Source organism: Kwoniella shandongensis, chromosome 14, assembly GCF_008629635.2.
Source record: "Kwoniella shandongensis chromosome 14, complete sequence".
In the NCBI taxonomy this organism is placed as follows: domain Eukaryota; kingdom Fungi; phylum Basidiomycota; class Tremellomycetes; order Tremellales; family Cryptococcaceae; genus Kwoniella; species Kwoniella shandongensis.
Window position 1 is genome coordinate 606,489 of NC_089300.1, and position 17,493 is coordinate 623,981.

Below are 17,493 nucleotides of genomic sequence, written 5' to 3' on the forward strand. Positions count from 1 at the left end.
CTGCCCCGCTGGGTCGGATGCTTTTGATTTCGTCCCCTCGAGCGGTGTGCGTGTGTGTTTTACTCGTTTTACTCTCCGTGTGGGCTCCGGCGCTTCGGGATTACTGTCCGTCATTGTTCTCCGTCTCCTGTGTCGATCATATTCTCACCTGAAACAAAGAGCTGACAAAATCCCACCCTCCTTTACTATCTCTGCTCAATATCCGATCAACACCATCAAACGGACACACACATCACGTTGTTCAACACTCATCGCATCCGCTCCGCCTCGTCCTGTCCACCTCCCGACAATCTTTCTTCACCCCTCTCCACACTGAAATCGCCTGTGCATGTCCTCTCATCCTTGTTTGGACCACGCTTTGTATATTTCTCGATCAACCCATTTTTTCGGCTTTCACCAATCTCACCAACCTTGGTCTTTCAACTCGACATCTTGACCTACACCTCACAGACGGCATCTTGTGAATTTGTCAACCGAGTGTCAAGAAGGACGTAGAAGGTCTCTCGTTTAGGAAGCAAGCGAGTAAGCTGGTGCAACAAGCAATTGATTGTCGTTCAACTGTGAAAGAGAGAGGCTCGAGCGGGAAATTCATTCATCGGCGTCATACACATCCTGAAAAAGAAAGAAAAGAATTTCGGGTCAGTGCTACAGGTGAGCCGTTTCAATACCAATTTATCGTTTGGCACCATATTGACACTGTCTTTTCCTCTTTCTTTCTTCGCTATATCAGCAAAATGTCTACGGAAACATCACCTCATCAACCCTCTCACATCCCTTCGTACCCTCATGGGCCCCTCACTTCTACCCCTTCCCACTTGACCAACCAGGGTATGCCCGGTTCAGCGAATGACTCCCACTCTTACGGCGACACTTCCATCAATTCTATCAAGACCGACGAGTCATCATTGCAGGGTTCTCCGGCGCCGACTAAAGGCAAGAATGGAGCGACTGGTCCAGCAGAGGGAAGATCGAAGCCTCACGTTTGCCCGCTCTGTAACCGTGGGTTTACGACTGGAGGACACTTGCAGAGGCATCACAGAATCCACACCGGTGTGAAGGCATTCAAATGTCCTTTCCCAGGGTGCGAGACCAAGACTAGCAGGCAAGATAACTTGCAGCAGCAGTGAGTCTCTTTTTCTGAGGTTGCTCGAATGATTCCTGAGCTTCTTGCTGACTTTGAGTAGCTACCGAACCCATCTGTCCCCCACCTTGCGACGAGGTTCTGGCTCCGCCGCTCGAGCAGCTGTTAACGCTGCTATGGAGGCTGCTGGCTTGAAATCCTCTTCGTCTCGGCAACCTCGAAAGTCGAAAGGATCGGCCGCTGGTACCCCTTCTTCGACCGCCAGCGCCGGTCATCTGCCTTCCCCTTACGCCACTCCTACCAGCCAAGGTCCCGGTCCTTACGCCCCATACATGTACGACCCTCACGGTTACGCTTCTTATCCTATCCCTCCTCCTGGAGTTGGCATGGCACAGTCGCAATCCGCCAACTCCAGCCGAGTTCCCTCTCCTGTCAATGGACACTCCTCCAGTCACTCCAGCGTCGGATCCATGCCTCCCGTACATCAACAACCATTCTTCTCTCAACCTTATACCCCTACTTACTCCACGTATCCCGGTGTTCACCAGCAGCCGTACCGCTACGGTCCCGCTGGTGGTATGCCCTACGCCAGCGGTCCCCACCCTCACCACGGCGTCTACTCTCCTGTCGCTCCCGATCATGGACAGCACATGTACAGCCCCATGCAGAACAACTTTCCTGCCCACTCTCGGGAATCTTCGTATGGCGTATTGACTCCCGGCTACGGTGGTCAGAACCCTATGAACAACGGCTACCCCCCTCGCACTCAAACGTCCACTCCTCTCAGCCAAAGCCACGACGAATACGGTCGATCCCATCGAGCGCCTTCCCCCCGTCGACGGACTCCCCCTCACGACATGCTCGGTCAGGGTGTTGTAGACCCCTCTAGCATGTCTACGAGGATGGGACCTGGTATGCAGTACGGATACGGTCAACAGCATCACAGCATGCCGTATGGTTATGGCCAACAGATGCAAGCGCACTCGCGAGATCCATCTGGACATCGAGCAAGCATTTCGAGTGATGGGTCAGGGAACGGTGGTTCCGAAGGGTCCAAGGGTGAGTTTTCTGTCTCTTTTTTTAAGGTTTATCTTAAGCATCATTGTATTTTTGGGTTCATATCTAGGGTCCAACTGAGAATCGATGCTAATAAGTCTGTGTGATGATAGGTATGCACCAGGGATAAGAAGCAGAAGATTGGGAAGAAGAACACGAAGAAGCGGTATCATGACGATGGACTCGAATAGATGTGTCTTAGAAATTTGGGGGCGAGGGAGGTACGAGGTACGCAGAGAAGAACAGGTAGCATGTGATGTGGCAATTTCCTTTCCAGCATTCATCCCTTCACAGACTGCAGCACGATTGAGATTAGTAACTAGGAAGGAGCGAAAGGGATTTGGGTGTTTGGTTCTTTGCATGGCAGATAAGATCGTTATGACGAACTTCTTGCGACTTTTCTTTTTGCTTATATACCCTCGCTCCCCTTGTTTACCTTGAAATATTATATGCGGAAAAGGGATGAATTGCAATTCAACTTATAGACGGGACACAAAACGGCATTCATGAATCTCTGTTCATGCTGTGGATACCTGTACTCGTACGGTGTTGTGCTATGCTATGCTATGCTATGCTATGCTATGATATCCAATTACCCTGTCCACCACTCGATGTCCACGCTTTCTGACCCGCCTCTTTCTCTCGCTTACTCAACATTGCCACATTCATACTCCATCTCTTTGTCCCCTTGAGACCTAGCATGATCTCCTTGATCCGGGCTATTCGCATCCCTTCATCCTCTTCCACAAGCTGTGTCGATCCAATTTGAGCACCATGTTCCAGCGCAAGGAGGATCAATCCCAACGTATCTGGTTCGAGCAGATTATCCAGTATCTTGGATATGTTCCCCGGTGGATAAAGTGAGAGTAGATCGAAATTGTAAGATGGTGATGTGGGATGAAGATGGCGGAGAAGCAGGAGAACAGATCCGGGAGAAGTGGAAGATGTGTCGAGAGTTGTAGGTAAGGGTGGAAGGGACAGTGTGGGGTCGGAAGACGGTTGAGTTGAAGAAGCCGAAGTGGTCGGTTTTGGTCCCGCTTTTACGGATGCGAGTTCGGTGCGCGAAGAAGCAACAGCGGTTGTATTCGTCAACGTCGGAGCCGATGACGAAGATGGGGCATCCTGCGCAGAGACATTATTGTCGCTATTGGGGATGGTCGAGTTCCCCACAAATGCCTTTCTCTTCCCGTCTCTCGATTTGCGTAACGAAGCGAACGACGATGAAGCTGCAGAAGAAGGAGCATCTTTCGTGGCTGACGTTCCATCAGGTTGTCGATTCAAAGCGATGTCCAGATCCAGCTTTTGAGTCTGGTTGGTCAGGTTGGTTAAGCTGGTCGTATCTCGTTGAGGTGGTTTCGTCCCCTTCTCAGATTGGGCAGACTGGGCAGATTGGGCATGTCCTGCGCTCGGTGCAGCTGCGGAGGTTGCAGCTGATGTTGGTACTGGTGCTGATGCTGGAGTAGGGGGCTTGGTGACGACAGAAGGCGGGGTGATAGGTCTTCGTGGGATCTGACAAGGGGTTAGATAAGCGACTCAAGACGAAAGCTGCGAGTTGGACACGAACATACCTTTGCTTCCTTTTTCTTCTTCATCTCGGTCAACTCTTCCAACTCTTTCTTGACACCCTCATTTGTCTTCTCGACCTTGATCACTTCTTCCATGTCTATATAAAGATGAGCCCAAGTCAGCGCAAGTCGTTCACTTGACCAGCCCTGCTCGTTTCTCTTCGTTCCTCGAGGAAGGGAAATAATAGGTGGTAACCCTCAACTCACCTAGTATAGCTTCGTCAATCTTATCTAAACCCTTTCGAGCGAGTCCTCTCCTATACAAAGCTTTGACATTCCCCTTCCCTTTAGGCAGGGAAAGTGCAGTCGTACAATCTCGTTCGGCATCGTTATATCTACGTCAACGTCAGGAACATGGATCTTCAATCATATACCGTTAGAGCCGAGGTGGATTAACGTTGAACTTTTTGCTCACTTGTCAAGCTTCAAGAATGCTTGTGCTCTATTTGAATAAGCGATAGGATCATCCGGATTGTATACCACAGCAGTGGTATAATGACCTATCCAGCAGATAAAAACGATCAGCCCCTGCGCTTAGCCTGTAGGTGGATCGGCAGCTCGCAGAACATACCTATCGCATCGACCCATTTACCCTTTTTGAACGCAGCGTTGCCCTACGGTTCTCAAACAAGTCATGTTAGCAGAGTCCAAATACATGCCCAGTACGGCATGGCTCACTCACGTCTGCTCGGGCTTGTTCGGATTTGGGTATATCCACTTTGACAGACATTGGTGTTTGGACAAGAAGGAAAGATGGACGGGAGAAAGGAAAGATGAATGTTGAAAACAAATCTCGGACATCGAGTGTGGAGGCAGATTAAACTTAGCGAGACACAACATACGGTCAGACTGCGGCTCCATTATGGTAGTATTGGACAGAACATCATTGCAATATGCATTGCTTTTATACGGCACAAGGTAATATGAAACAATATGAACATGACTCGTATGTTACTTCTCGGAGCTGACTATACAATGCAGGGTAGGTAGGTACAAGTGACTGATAAACAAACAATAATGTATGACACGGTAAAAAATGACAATAACGACAACAATGCGATTTTGGGTGATGGGTACAATGTGACTGATGTGGGACATGGATAGTCTGTATATTGAAGTTTGTATGATGGGTCTAGACGATGATCTATGATCAAGGTGATGCGCTAGGAAGATCGAGTTGCGGGACCTCGGGTGCCGCAGTCGTTGAGGATAGAGAAGGGTCGTTCTGTTGTCGAGAAGGCGTTGATGGATTCGAACCAGGATCCACCGAGACGGGCACCCTGATCACCTGAGGCTCCATCTCCCTGTGTCTTGCTGCGATGGTATCGTATGTCTGTCCGCTGGTCTGGTCGTCGCCATCGATGGATAGAACGTGATCTGGGTCGATTGAGCCGAACAAATCCGCATCAAAGATGATTCCGTCGCGTCGAGTATCCCTGATCTCGGCCGTGCTGGAGACAGCGGAAGACCACCTTGGAACGGTACGATAGTTTTCTAGCCATGAGTCACCATTTCCCTCCCACTCTCGACGTATGTCCGTCAAAGGCGCGTGGATTCTCGCTCGACGAGTGATCCTTGCGTCGGCATCGCCCTCGTCCTCTGCTTCGCGTCGACGTCGACGAGCCATACGATTGGCAGAATTGGTAGCGTTGTTGAGAAGATTATCAAATTCGTCCGGGACTTCGGTTTGGTCCGAGTCATAGTTTACCGCAAAGGTTGAATATGTAAGGGGTGTTCGAGATGGGCGGACTCGTTGTAGAGTGGGACGCGATGACTGCGCTGATCGGTTGCTGTTGGCTTGCTGCTCGCGACGATATTCTTCTAGCCAGGCATGACTCGAGGACGATACGGTTGAATCTTCCGCGACCTGACCATTGTCGACTGTAGCTCCGTCGTCATCAGAAATCGTACTGGCTATATCAGAATGGCGAACTCGTAGACCGCTCGGGGATTGAGCGAGCGGTGAGGAGAATTGGGGGAAGAAGAGAGGGATAGGTGGAGATGGTCGACGCTCCAATGGTGTTGGTCGGTGAGATTCGAAAGCTAGGCCAGGCGATGTAGGAGCACTTCGTGCGCGATCAGCGGAATTGGCATCTAGAGATGGGAGCGAAAAATCGACATTTGATTCCCATGGATAGGTTGGCGCAGATGTATTGTTGACTGCTGTGGCGAGAAGAGGCTGTTGTCCATCACCGAATCGTCGACCTCGGAGATGAGAAGGTCCGTCGTAATAGATGGGGAGTGATTCGAATGGGACAGGTCGAGGTGTGTTTGACTCTGCGTGCGAATGTCTCAAGCCTAGTCTTCGGATGGGCGCTTTACCGTTGGATACCAGTACTAGATTTTTAAAGGTATGTTGTGTGAGACGATCGTTCTCGTCAAGCTTGGTGATAAAGGTTCGAAATCGTTTGTCCGGGATTGGAGATCCACTTCCATCCTCGTCTATACCTTGCACCGCATGTTCGCTGTCAACAAACAACAAGGTCAGCTTGCAATGATGGCGTACAATCTGGTCGGGGTTCACTCACAAAAGCTGCATGACTTTGGTGACCAGCACTCTGTCATATTGAGATTCCGACCATTTTCCCATGGTGGTGTTGGTGACTGGAAAAAGCGATTAACGATAGTAACTAGATGGATGATCTGTTTTTAGAGTAGGTTCATAGGACGGTGCGGGAGGGTTGTTTTGAGTATGATTCGGCCGGGCGAAGCTCTTTTTATATGTTCGGACTCAGCGTATCGGTCGTATCGTCTGACTGTACAGCTCTACTTTCGATCTTCGACGTCGGTCGTGTAGGGAGGGAAGGGAGGAAGCGTGATCGGTGTTGCCAGTTCGAGTGTGTTTTTGTGGAGGGAGAACAACAATTGATGAAATGTGATCCCACCGTAGCATTAAGGGGGGTGGCAAAAACAAAGACGACGCATCGCGATGTCACGTGATTAGTCAGATATTAGCTGAAGAGTGATTTTGTCATCTTTTATCCTTAGCTTGCTGCCACCGTAGAGTCAGTTGCTACTCCTGCTCGCTGCTTGCTTTCTGTTGACGACAAGTCATAGCAACATCAGTAAAATCAATTCAACTCTTCCGACACCCAATCGTCGACGCACTATACCCCCACCATGCCAAAGATCAGAACACAAAGAACAAAACCTCCTCCAGAGGGATTCGAGGATATCCAGTGAGTCTGCTCTCTGCTCTGTGCCATTCCAAAGCGCGTCATTGAACGAAGTATTAATATCCCTCCATCTCCTCCTCGCAGAGATGTCCTCGAAGATTACGAGAAGAAGATGAGAGATGCTGAGAACGAGTCACATGAAGGGAAGAGAAAAGCAGAATCTGTATGGTGGGTGTCGGCTATCTTCCTCTCCCCTCGTTATGTGAAGCATTGCGGATCCGATTGGCTGACTTTCTGCGTGACGCTCATAGGCCGATTATGCGATTATCACACGCTCGTTCGAGATATATCTACGATCTATATTACAAACGAGAATTGATAACTCGAGAACTATATGACTGGTTATTAAAGCAAGGCTACGCAGATCCAAAGTGAGCTTACACAACCATCACGTTAAACATAGCTCTGACACTGTAATGCCTCCTTTCCTCTTCACAGCCTGATAGCGAAATGGAAGAAGAACGGATACGAAAAGCTGTGTTGTGTCCGATGTATCCAAACGAAAGATATGAACTTCCAAGGATCAACGTGTATATGTCGTGTGCCAAAAGCACAATTGAAAAAGGGAACAGTGGTTGAATGTCCTCATTGTGGTGAGTTGTATTCCGATGCTCGTTCGAGTTGTGTGCGGTTCAGCGCTGACTTGATGATCCTGTAGGGTGTCGAGGTTGTGCGTCGTCAGATTAGATCATATGCATTGTATCATTTATCCGCTAGCTACAGGACACCCATCATTCAGACCACGGTATCATCTCGTCGTAGTCGTGTCGTGAAATGATGGATGGTGACCTTTCTCAAGCTGATCACGTCTGGAACCAAATCCTCACGGTATACTCCACGTATTCGGCACCAGCTCCTGCTCAGTAGTCCTCCAATCCCTGTGAAGCGTCTGCGCCATTGTCGTAACTTGCTTTCAGAGCCATTGCTTACCTCAGCTTGAGAGCGATCGCGTGGAGCAATCGCCTAAACTGGTTCAAGAATCCCGAATGGGATGCAATTTCCCCCATCCTTTTGTGTTAGTCTAACAGAGGGCTCATCGCAATCGTCCATTATGTGCGCCCTCATCTGACCTGATGCTTCTTATAGTCAATCTACCGGCGTTATCTACTCGGTGTACCGACTAAATCACGTTGGCGGTCTGCTTCTCTCTTTTGAACGGGTGGGTTCCGAGGACGGGCAATTTCCTTCTTTTCCAGTGACTGTAAGACACGACTGCTTCGATCTACTGCCATAGTGGGCCAACTAGAAACACATCACATGCATTTGAGTATCAACGATGTCGTTCTTTGCAGAGATACAACTCTGATTGTTCCTTGGACGATACAGCACGATTGGCAGCCACAGCTCTTAACGCCTAATTTGATTTTGAAGAAATCTACCGCTATGATGACAACGGAACTGTCACAGTAGCGTTTGACAACGATCGTGGTACCTCTATCCTTTCGGTCCGCTTTCTCGCCTCAAATAAACGATCCCAGATACGCATATCAAATAGGCCTTAGTCGTTATGCGACAGCCGGAACTTAGCGTAATGATGTCGATTTCTCCAGCTCGGCACCGTACTGTTTGTGGACGTGAAGGTTCTCTCCTTTTACATGTGATGTACGAGCTTTCGTTGCCTCCTGCAGAGATCAGATTCGCATATCTTACTGTAGCTCTGGTTCCAGGTGTGACATCCGTCAACCGTCAACATCAATATCCACGCAGGAAAAGTAGGCGTCTTCACCCTTTTCGAACTTGACATTAGGTGTGGTGTTTACTTCCTATTGTGTCCGAAATAATCCTCGTCCACTTGCGATGATATATTTCTGTTGATTCAAGAAAGTTTCTCGCTCAGCTTCGACGAATTATCATACAGTAGGCCCACACTATGGCCCCCCCAAAAAACCCATAGTACAGTCTCTAACATGAATGGAGTATGTTAGAATCAGAGTGTTTGACTTCGCAGAAAAGGGTAAGCATCAAAGATCTTGTCGTCCCGTAATGGAGCTCAAGTACACAGACTCATAGATTGATTATGGTCCCTCACAGACCAGTATTCTGAACAATTCGAGGAAAAAGAAAAGGTGAACTGCTAGTTGCCCATGGAGGAAATAGTGTACGACTTCCCGCAATACCCTCTATCATTGGTACCAGGACCCATCTGTGCAAGCATGTTTATGGATTCCTCGCACGGACACCTAAGTCAGTACTGCAAATACACGCTTGTGACGACATTGACTCTCACTATCTCTACGCAACGTACGTACATCGTAGCGGTAAGAGTGATCCAAGACGGGACGATTGTTGGCCATGGTGAGGTCGTAACAGTGTTTGCAGCCTCGTCTGGCTGCACATTTAGTCCGATTTTAAAAGCTACAGCGCCGCCCGGACAGTATGAGTATGGCCCGTTGTCTGTAAGCATTGAGCTAGGAGCTGTGTGGGATGGCATGCCGCTAAAGGATAACAACAATTATAGGTCATATCTTCTCTGCCACAAATCAGTGTTTCGAAGCAACTCGCTTAGAATCACTCGTTCGTTCACTCGCGTTCACCAGGTTCACTCGTCATCCAACATTATTCACAAATCTCTCTTTCTTCCAACTCGAACCGCAACTTGGTCATCCCATGCGCCGACCCGTCTCTACTCTGATCAGACGTACAACCAAACCTCATACTCTTATACAAGTACGAGCGACCCGACTGCGACGGTACACCATGGCATACCCTACCAACCCTACTTCAGCGACGGAGATACTCTCGACCCTTCCTGAAAAGTTTGAGATAGCAAAACAGAGCGGACAACTGTTTTTCTTCCCTAGCGAAGCGAAGGATGTGTATTCCGAAGGACGTAGAGTGAGTCACGGGTGTGCTTCTTATCTTCGAGGTCCCTGCGCATGACTGTGATCGTGATCGTGATCATTCTCACTACACATGTTGGCCAGGAGCAAGGCATTTTGTCCGCCTACCTCTCCATGCCTGATTTTACGCGGTGCCGTATATCATTCTGCGATATGTTGGATAGCTTACTGACCTGCTTGCCTATCTCCTTTGACCACAGTTCAACCTCCGACTCTGCCCTGCTTTACAAGACAAGGCCAAAGCAAAGACCGAAGCACTTGCCGCCGTCCGCGGCTCTGGCGCCTCTTCTCCTGATAAGAAACGACCCCGAATAGAGACCGACGAACGGGAAGAACATGTAGATAAGCAGAACAAGGAGGAACCATTCAAGCCGCCTTATGTCCCAGAGCTCTATGCGGGTTGTTTGGCCGGTTTGGAGGGTGAGGAAGGGATGTCTGTTTTGGTGAGTTGGGACTTTACCAGCACAATTCAAGACGTTGTCTCTAGCTGATTTTGCCCTCTGCTTCATAGTTCAACAAGGTCAGCCTAATACCTTCGGTACTATAGACCGGGAGCAAGTAGCTGACATTCCTCCATCGCTCGCAGTACTCATTATTACCCGAACACATCCTCCTCTGTCCACCGTCATACCAATCCCAATCTCTCCCACCTACGCCTCCTCAACTCGCACTAGCATACTCAATCTTACTTTCCGCGGCTAGACATCCTACTAGACCAAGAAGGTTGCTAGCGTTCTACAATGGTGGTGAAGGAGCCGGTGCGAGTCAGAAGTGGAGACATCTGCAATTTGTAGAAGTTCCAGGAGGAAGAGCACCGGTGGAAGAGTGGGTCCAGGGGGTGTCATTTGATAGACCAGGTGAGTTTCGTGTGGCTCAATTACCCATTCCTGTCCTCATGCTCTTAAATCATCGAATTGCCAGACAAAAGATCAAGAGAGAGGAGTTCTTGCTGATTTCGTTGTTGTCGCTACTTTCGCTAGACAAAGCAATCCTGCTACCTAACGTTCCATACATACATGTCGTTCACCCTCTTCCACCTTCCGGTTCAGTACCTTTCCCTCTTGACGACAAAACAAATTCTGAACTCATCGACGTGCTCGCGCCTGCACTTATGAAGTTGCTGGATATGGCATTTGACTCTGCCAGATATGGTGGTGGGGATAAGTCGGGTGGTTGGAACCTGTTGATGACCTTGTGAGTTGGAGCATCCCTCAATCTAGGCGGAGATGTTTGACGTATCCTGACTTGATTTATTGTCATTCCTCCGCACTCGCAGAGATCACATGCACCTCATCCCCCGCTCTGCTCCGTCTTTCCCCCTCCCTGCTCCTCACCCACCATTAGAGCTCAACTCGCTAGGATACGCAGGGATGATGCTCGTCCGTTCGGCAGAGGAAGAAGCGGCTTTGCTGGCTGCGACGGAGAAGGAAGGAGGGTTGATGAGCGTTTTGACAAAGTGTGGTGTGGCGAGAGAGTTTGGAGAGCAGGTATTGGAATATGAGGAAACGCAGCAGGGTTCGGGACAATTGGCTTAGTGCGCCTGGGGGTCATTAAGAAGTGTAGACGGTACATGCTTTCGGTAGAGAGAGTAGATGTAAAGAAGTACCAGGAAAAGCGAGTGCAGGAGGACAAATAGCATGCATGGTATAATGTATTCGTTGCAGGGTATCTATACTCTATACGTTCTATCTATGACTACACCTCTCCACCCACCCAGGCCCACACTAAAAAGCCAAATCCCCACGGTCCAACAGCTGCTAATCTCCACCCCACCCTTTTGACCATTCGCTTCATCCTCCCATCTCTCATCAAGGCATTATCGATCGGTTTCGTCGTTGTGGGTGATGGGGGATTATCGGGGTACAAGAATGGACGGAATCCTTTCGTTACGAAAGTCTGTATGATTGGATTCGGCCTTCGACTTGCCAATTCTCTCAACGTCACTACAGGTCGAGTAACGTTCCCGTTTGTCGACATCCCACTTGCCATCCTGGCTTCGACCTGAGCGGCTGATCTCGCTTGCGTATCAAGCTGCATGATCCTCTGACAAGCTCTGAATGGTCTTCCGACGAATTCGGCGAGCAGACTCGCCATAATCCCACCTGTGACAATGGTCGTTGCTTGTGCTACTCGAGCGATGGTCGGAACGGAAGGCTTTGTTTCTGCATTCACGTTGTGTGTCGCAGCCATCGATCGACTCGATAGTGTTGAGTCCTTCCTGTCCGAGTCTGAAGGGAAGTCGATGACCAGGAAGTTGTCCCAATCTTTCTCGATATTGCCCCCAAAGAGAGCCTTCATACGTAGACTGACACGACGGGTCATATCGAAGGCAGCGAAGAAACAGCTGTAGCTGAGGCTGAACATGAACAACATCAGCTGTATTACACTTGAAGAGGGAATGGCAGCTAGACTCACGCATCTCTGGCTATTGCCCATCTCCAACCTGTCCACCAAGAAGGGTTCTTTCGCCAAGCATCGCTACTGAAAAGATTCCGTATCGCCTGCAGAGGGGTAGCAGGTTGCGACGCATCGAAAGCTGGAGGTACGTTCGGCAGCGGGAGACCGGTAAGACGGCCAAAAAGGAGTGTGAGAGAGGAGGTGGATTGATGCAAGAATCTGCACATAAGCCATACACAAACGAGATGAGCTTGTTATTCCGATTTTGGCAAAACAGAACCTTCCAGCTCACCGAACAACGTTCTCTACAGGAGTGAACGCGGCCCCCTGAACTATACCAGCTCCAGCCCCAGCCAGAGCAGAGAGCAAAGTCGGATGATAAGGTATAACACTCGGACCTCTAAATAGAGTTTCCAGAGTGATTTGGTGTTCGTTCCCCTCTTCCAACTTGGTTTGTGCTCCTACCTCATCGCCTTGAGCATTCGCTTGGTCGACCAACAACTTTTCTGTCGGATTGTTCACCTCATCCTCTACATCCTGCTTCCTTTGGAAGAACGTCAATCTCGCCAGTCCTAGCGAGAACAGCGAATGACTTGTGAACAGCAGAAACCCCAGAGTCGTGTTCACCATCATGGGCGGTAAGAGCGTCAAAGTGAGAGCTATGATACCTGATTTGCGACGGAGCAGATTCCGGATGAAAGAAGGAGAGAGGGTTTGGTCGGATGATATGGCCAATGAACGTAGTCCTGCCCATGTGTCAACTGTACACGCAACGACATAAGCTTTGAGTATGAGATGACGAGGAGGATGGATAAAGCTCACCTCGGTTAGGCTTGAAGAGCTTTGACGGTCTTCGAAACAAGAATCCTAATGAGCTACTTCATCAGCTAGCTCCTCCTTGGTGGAGATGACACCATACCTAGCTGACTCACCTGCAAAGAGCACAAAGGACCTTGCTAAAGCTGCCGAGGCAGAGCTCTGCGGGGTCGAGACCGACAGACTGTCCGGTCCTCTAAGCTTGTCCTGTTCTTTGACGACAGACGCGACTTTGACGGCATTGCGAACCACCGACCATTTTGACGATGATCCTGCAGATGACGTGTCTGAGCTCGAGGGGAAGGACGGAGAACGAGAAGGAGTGGGAGGGAAGAGGGTCGTCATTGTTATTGTGATTGATGGGATAGCATCGTACTTCGACAAAGCAGCAAGAGTAACAAGTGTCAAAAGATTAATATGGTATCAACAACAACATCAGTTGCATGAGCTTGCCACACACACCACCACTCTGAACTTCGGCACGACCCAAAAGTGGAGGTCAACGAAGGGGGGAATAAAGTGGGAGGATCATACATGAAAGTCGCATCCCGCTACCAAATTTCACAGTAGCTCATCGACCATATCCATCCATCTCTGACTGTTCTTCTCCTCTTTTCTTTCAACATCAAGTTATATCGGTTCAAGGACCAGACAAGGTGAGTACAGGACCATAGTCATATACCTGCACCTCCAACATCCACCTTCCCTACTCTGTTTATCCCGGATGATTCCCGATGATGCTACTGCACTGGGCACTGAGCTCCTCCAAAGAGAGCGAGTATAGATTATACGCCAATTTGAATCCACTTTAGGAGAGTGGAGCGAGCCTAGAAAACTCGTGACTGAGGGAATCATCCGGGATCCCCCATCTACCCTTTTCTCGTTCTGTGGTCGACTGCGTTGTAGAACATGAGTGAAGACGGGCAAGCTGACTTGGAAATTGGACACGAAAGTTTTCAGGTGTAGATCAACTACAAAATGGAGAGTGATTCCGAGGTGATCCTCTCGACCGAGGATGTGTTGAAGCTTTTCGGAACGATCCAAACTGCTGTTGATGCTACAACATCTTCCTCGACACCGTTGATCACAAAGTGGGTTGACTCACTATCGTTTCAGTCAAAGGAAAAATACTTATCCATCCCTACAGAGCTCGAAATTCCGATCCCTCTCTCGATTTCTCTTCTGGTCTTTCTTTACTTTCCCTTCGACCCCATCTCCTCCTCTCCTCGTTACACAACCTCATCATCCTCCTCGCATTGCGACTCACCAAGCCTGCCACTCAACCCGACCCATCGACCTCTACAGCCTTCACGACTCCCTTTGCCTCTTCTTCTCGCTCAAGAAATGAGGTCGAGTCAGCACAGGTTGCTGCGGATGAACTGGCCGGCGAAATGGTATTGAGTCAGGAGGTCATGGAGAAGGTGAGAGGGCTAGAGACCAAGTTGGATTATCAGATCAAGAAGCTTGTTGGTCTTGCCGAGGCTGAGGAGAAGAGAGGCAAGGAGGTGGCCGAGGATGTGGAGGAAGGTGAGCAAGCTTTTCACCGGTACACCGGGACATTAGCTGATCATCTATCACATAGACCCATTATCATTCCGACCCAACCCATCTGCCATTCTCACATCACGTGCGGAACCGAAGACTCGTCGAGAATACGCTAATTCCGATTCCGAGGGCGAATCATCCAAAGCTGGTGTTTATAGACCACCTCGAGTCGCTGCCGTTCCTTACACTGAACCCTCATCTGGGAAACAACCACGAAACGCACGAAAAGCCCCTGCTTTGCTCTCCGAATTCGCAGCCACGATGGATGGTGCTCCTTTGCTCGAATCGACTTCTGGTCTGTCCGTACGACCCGTCTCGACTTCTGCTGCAGCTTTGAAACATACCAATTCGATGTCACAAAAACGTGCTGCTGAATTGGCTAGGATCAACCAGTTTGAAGAAGAGAACATGACGAGATTGGTCACCTCCAAACGTGAACAAAAGAGGAGGAGAGAGGACGAAGCTGCTCTCGCGATGGGTTATGGTATTGGTCATTCGAGAGGAAGGAGAGGCAGGAATGGTCTGGAAGCAGAGTTGGAAGGTGTTTTGGGTGAAAGAGGTAGCAGGGGCGTTTGGGATGGTGTGGGTAAATTGGGTGATAGAGGTGGCGCATTAGAGAGAGGAAAGGGTCAGAGACGATCAGGAGGTGAAGAGGGCGGCGGTGGTGGAGCCAGACCAAAGAAGGCTAGATTCGAGAAGGAATTAGCGAGAAGGAGAAAGTGATCATGCTTCCATCGATATTAGACATAACTTGTTTGTACTTTAGATTTACTCGTCATTGTGCAAATATATGTATTATCACTTGCATATTATCACAATCTCGCCATTACGCCGAACTGTAGTTATACATTATTATTCCAACGCACACAGCATCAAGCGACTCGGCCAAAATTATACACATGAACCACGATTGATTACTTCAATAGGAAAAGATATTCTGTCGCTTCGCATCTACTTCGCGACCGTGCGCGACCGTCCAACACAGCCCAGCGATTAGACGTTGGCCATGGAGGTGATCAAGCCAGCGTTGCTGGCAAGGCCGTGGGAGCTCTCGCCGTGAGCATTGTCGTCTCGTGTCGAAGCGGCGATCTGCTGAGTGACGTTGTCGATACCAGCAGCACCCATACCGCCAAGGTTCATGGGTACTAAATGACGACAGTCAGCTCAAAAGCGACGAGTGGGAACATGGCAGTGACTCACCAAAGACAACCTTGCTGCCCGCTGATCGAGCCATGTTCTGCAAAGCCTCGAGTTGTCGGATTTGCATAGCAGCGGGCGAAGCGAGGATATCGGCAGCTGTGTATAACGGGATAGTTCTCAGCGACGTTCCTTCACTTGACTGAAGCACGAGGGAAACCACTCACCCTGCCTCATCAACTTGGCAGCGTCGACTTCGGCCCTCGCGGCGATAACTTTACTCTCACCAATCCTCTTCTGGGTGGCCGCACTCGACAAAGACTGCTGAAGCTCGATAGAGAAGTTGATGTCCTTGAGAAGGATGGACTCAATGGCAACACCCCACTTCTCGGCAGTGGCTTCGATCTGCATCACAATGGACTGGTCAGCTCAGCCGAAAAGATTTTTCACGAAAGCACTCACGATCTCGGCGACTTCCTGAGCGAGACCCTCTCGGTCGGAGATAACGCTTTGAAGGACCTGCAAACAAGATGTCAGCATTGGTTGTAACGCATCAAGGAGCTCAACTCACTCGACCACCAACGACCTGTCGAAGGGTAGTCTCTGAACATGCTGTCAGCTTGCGTGACCTGATATGGGCATGTGTGACTGCCACTCACGTGCTCGCTCAACAAGAGCAGTCCTCACGTCGTTGATACCGAATGCAGCACGGTAAGGTGAGATTACTGCCGAGATATATGTCAGTCATAATCGTGAAGATGCTGAGGTTTGGAATGACTCACCGTGCCAACAAATGACACTGTCAACATCGACCGAGACGTTGTCCTTGGTCTGGACCGTCTGACGGGGGACGGAAGTAAGTTGGATCTTGACATCTGCAGCGAAGCTATATTTAGCCTTATGCGATAAACTTTGCGATCTCGATCGAATATACTCACCGACGACTCTGACACTCTCAGTACAGACGTTGACCTTGACAAGACCGGGGTCGACGGACTGTACATCAAGATTAGGTCAGACAGATGTATATTGACAGTGATCAGCCGCAACGACTCACCTTGTAGAATTGACCGAATCGGGAGATAAGACCGACGGAACCTTGGTCGATGCTCTTGAAAGGGTTGGGGAATGGACAACATGGAATCATACCCAAGTTACCAATGCATGAACCAAGACCGTTCATCATGGAACCATAGAACCCGTGCTAGCGACGACGCGAAAAATCATTAGGATAGGCGCTAGAAGACAGACCTAAGAGGCGATCGGAGCAGATCGGCCGAGCGTGCACTCACCTGGATCGACCCGGTACCGAGATCTTGAGCGTAAGAAGGCTGCATCCTGTTGGGGACGACATTCAGTACTGACGTTCATGGTACTACCCGACCGGGAAGGCTTGAAGAAGACGGGGGTCGTGTTGCAGTAAACATAACAGATGAAACTTACTCGTCCTTCCTGAGAGGTTGGACGGTCTGTGCGAGACAGGATCAACATCAGCTCCACTTTTACAACACCAGATTGCTGACTACATCATTGTTGAGACATGAGCCAATTCTACTCACCATGAGACCACCCTCGGAGGTGGTAGCGCCTGACATGCGCATCTTTGCCTGTCGGGGCTGTTCATCGGTGACGTATCGGTTGAGTTCCTCATCGTTGTAGGAGGCGTGGACGGGCTGTTTGGCAGCAGCGGAAGCGTTACCGTTGGCGTAGTCTGGAGCAGGAGCTGACATGTTGTCTATGTAAGTGAAGGTAGTAGTAGTACTGTTGTGGTGTTGTTAGGTATGTAAGTTGTTGACTTGAATGATGGGAAAGTAGAATGGAAGAGATGATAACCGGTCGAGTTGTTTGTGTGTGTATATATAACTTTGAGAAGAAGCATA

At 49.6% G+C, this 17,493-nt stretch overlaps 8 protein-coding genes across 8 annotated transcripts; 4 read left to right on the forward strand and 4 right to left on the reverse strand.

Annotated features, from left to right (window-relative positions):
* Positions 1-734: 734 nt before the first annotated feature.
* On the forward strand, positions 735-2,218 carry CI109_107312 (uncharacterized protein; the record flags this gene model as incomplete). The annotated part of the gene is made up of 3 exons (XM_065968016.1): positions 735-1,123; positions 1,185-2,140; positions 2,208-2,218. The coding sequence occupies 3 exons, from the start codon at positions 735-737 to the stop codon at positions 2,216-2,218; spliced, it is 1,356 nt and encodes a 451-aa protein (XP_065824088.1).
* Positions 2,219-2,716: 498 nt separating this feature from the next.
* CI109_107313 (uncharacterized protein) lies at positions 2,717-4,432 on the reverse strand (the record flags this gene model as incomplete). Its single annotated transcript, XM_032005903.1, has 6 exons — positions 2,717-3,646; positions 3,706-3,800; positions 3,910-4,037; positions 4,118-4,202; positions 4,274-4,316; positions 4,385-4,432. 6 exons carry the CDS (start codon positions 4,430-4,432, stop codon positions 2,717-2,719), a joined length of 1,329 nt encoding a protein of 442 aa, XP_031859910.1.
* Positions 4,433-4,852: 420 nt separating this feature from the next.
* CI109_107314 (uncharacterized protein) lies at positions 4,853-6,292 on the reverse strand (the record flags this gene model as incomplete). The annotated part of the gene is made up of 2 exons (XM_032005902.1): positions 4,853-6,167; positions 6,231-6,292. The coding sequence occupies 2 exons, from the start codon at positions 6,290-6,292 to the stop codon at positions 4,853-4,855; spliced, it is 1,377 nt and encodes a 458-aa protein (XP_031859909.1).
* A 530-nt stretch (positions 6,293-6,822) lies between these two features.
* On the forward strand, positions 6,823-7,565 carry CI109_107315 (uncharacterized protein; the record flags this gene model as incomplete). The annotated part of the gene is made up of 5 exons (XM_032005901.1): positions 6,823-6,881; positions 6,963-7,046; positions 7,130-7,249; positions 7,317-7,471; positions 7,537-7,565. 5 exons carry the CDS (start codon positions 6,823-6,825, stop codon positions 7,563-7,565), a joined length of 447 nt encoding a protein of 148 aa, XP_031859908.1.
* A 2,010-nt stretch (positions 7,566-9,575) lies between these two features.
* CI109_107316 (uncharacterized protein) lies at positions 9,576-11,253 on the forward strand (the record flags this gene model as incomplete). The annotated part of the gene is made up of 5 exons (XM_065968017.1): positions 9,576-9,713; positions 9,919-10,161; positions 10,305-10,575; positions 10,699-10,912; positions 10,995-11,253. The coding sequence occupies 5 exons, from the start codon at positions 9,576-9,578 to the stop codon at positions 11,251-11,253; spliced, it is 1,125 nt and encodes a 374-aa protein (XP_065824089.1).
* Positions 11,254-11,413: 160 nt separating this feature from the next.
* Positions 11,414-13,276, reverse strand: CI109_107317 (uncharacterized protein; the record flags this gene model as incomplete). The annotated part of the gene is made up of 5 exons (XM_032005899.1): positions 11,414-12,074; positions 12,134-12,334; positions 12,408-12,876; positions 12,938-12,982; positions 13,048-13,276. 5 exons carry the CDS (start codon positions 13,274-13,276, stop codon positions 11,414-11,416), a joined length of 1,605 nt encoding a protein of 534 aa, XP_031859906.1.
* A 633-nt stretch (positions 13,277-13,909) lies between these two features.
* Positions 13,910-15,199, forward strand: CI109_107318 (uncharacterized protein; the record flags this gene model as incomplete). Its single annotated transcript, XM_032005898.1, has 3 exons — positions 13,910-14,022; positions 14,079-14,458; positions 14,514-15,199. The coding sequence occupies 3 exons, from the start codon at positions 13,910-13,912 to the stop codon at positions 15,197-15,199; spliced, it is 1,179 nt and encodes a 392-aa protein (XP_031859905.1).
* A 270-nt stretch (positions 15,200-15,469) lies between these two features.
* Positions 15,470-17,343, reverse strand: CI109_107319 (uncharacterized protein; the record flags this gene model as incomplete). Its single annotated transcript, XM_032005897.1, has 12 exons — positions 15,470-15,621; positions 15,677-15,772; positions 15,841-16,018; positions 16,076-16,132; positions 16,185-16,216; positions 16,273-16,338; positions 16,396-16,488; positions 16,552-16,609; positions 16,671-16,817; positions 16,906-16,951; positions 17,057-17,082; positions 17,173-17,343. 12 exons carry the CDS (start codon positions 17,341-17,343, stop codon positions 15,470-15,472), a joined length of 1,122 nt encoding a protein of 373 aa, XP_031859904.1.
* Between the last annotated feature and the right edge of the window lie 150 nt (positions 17,344-17,493).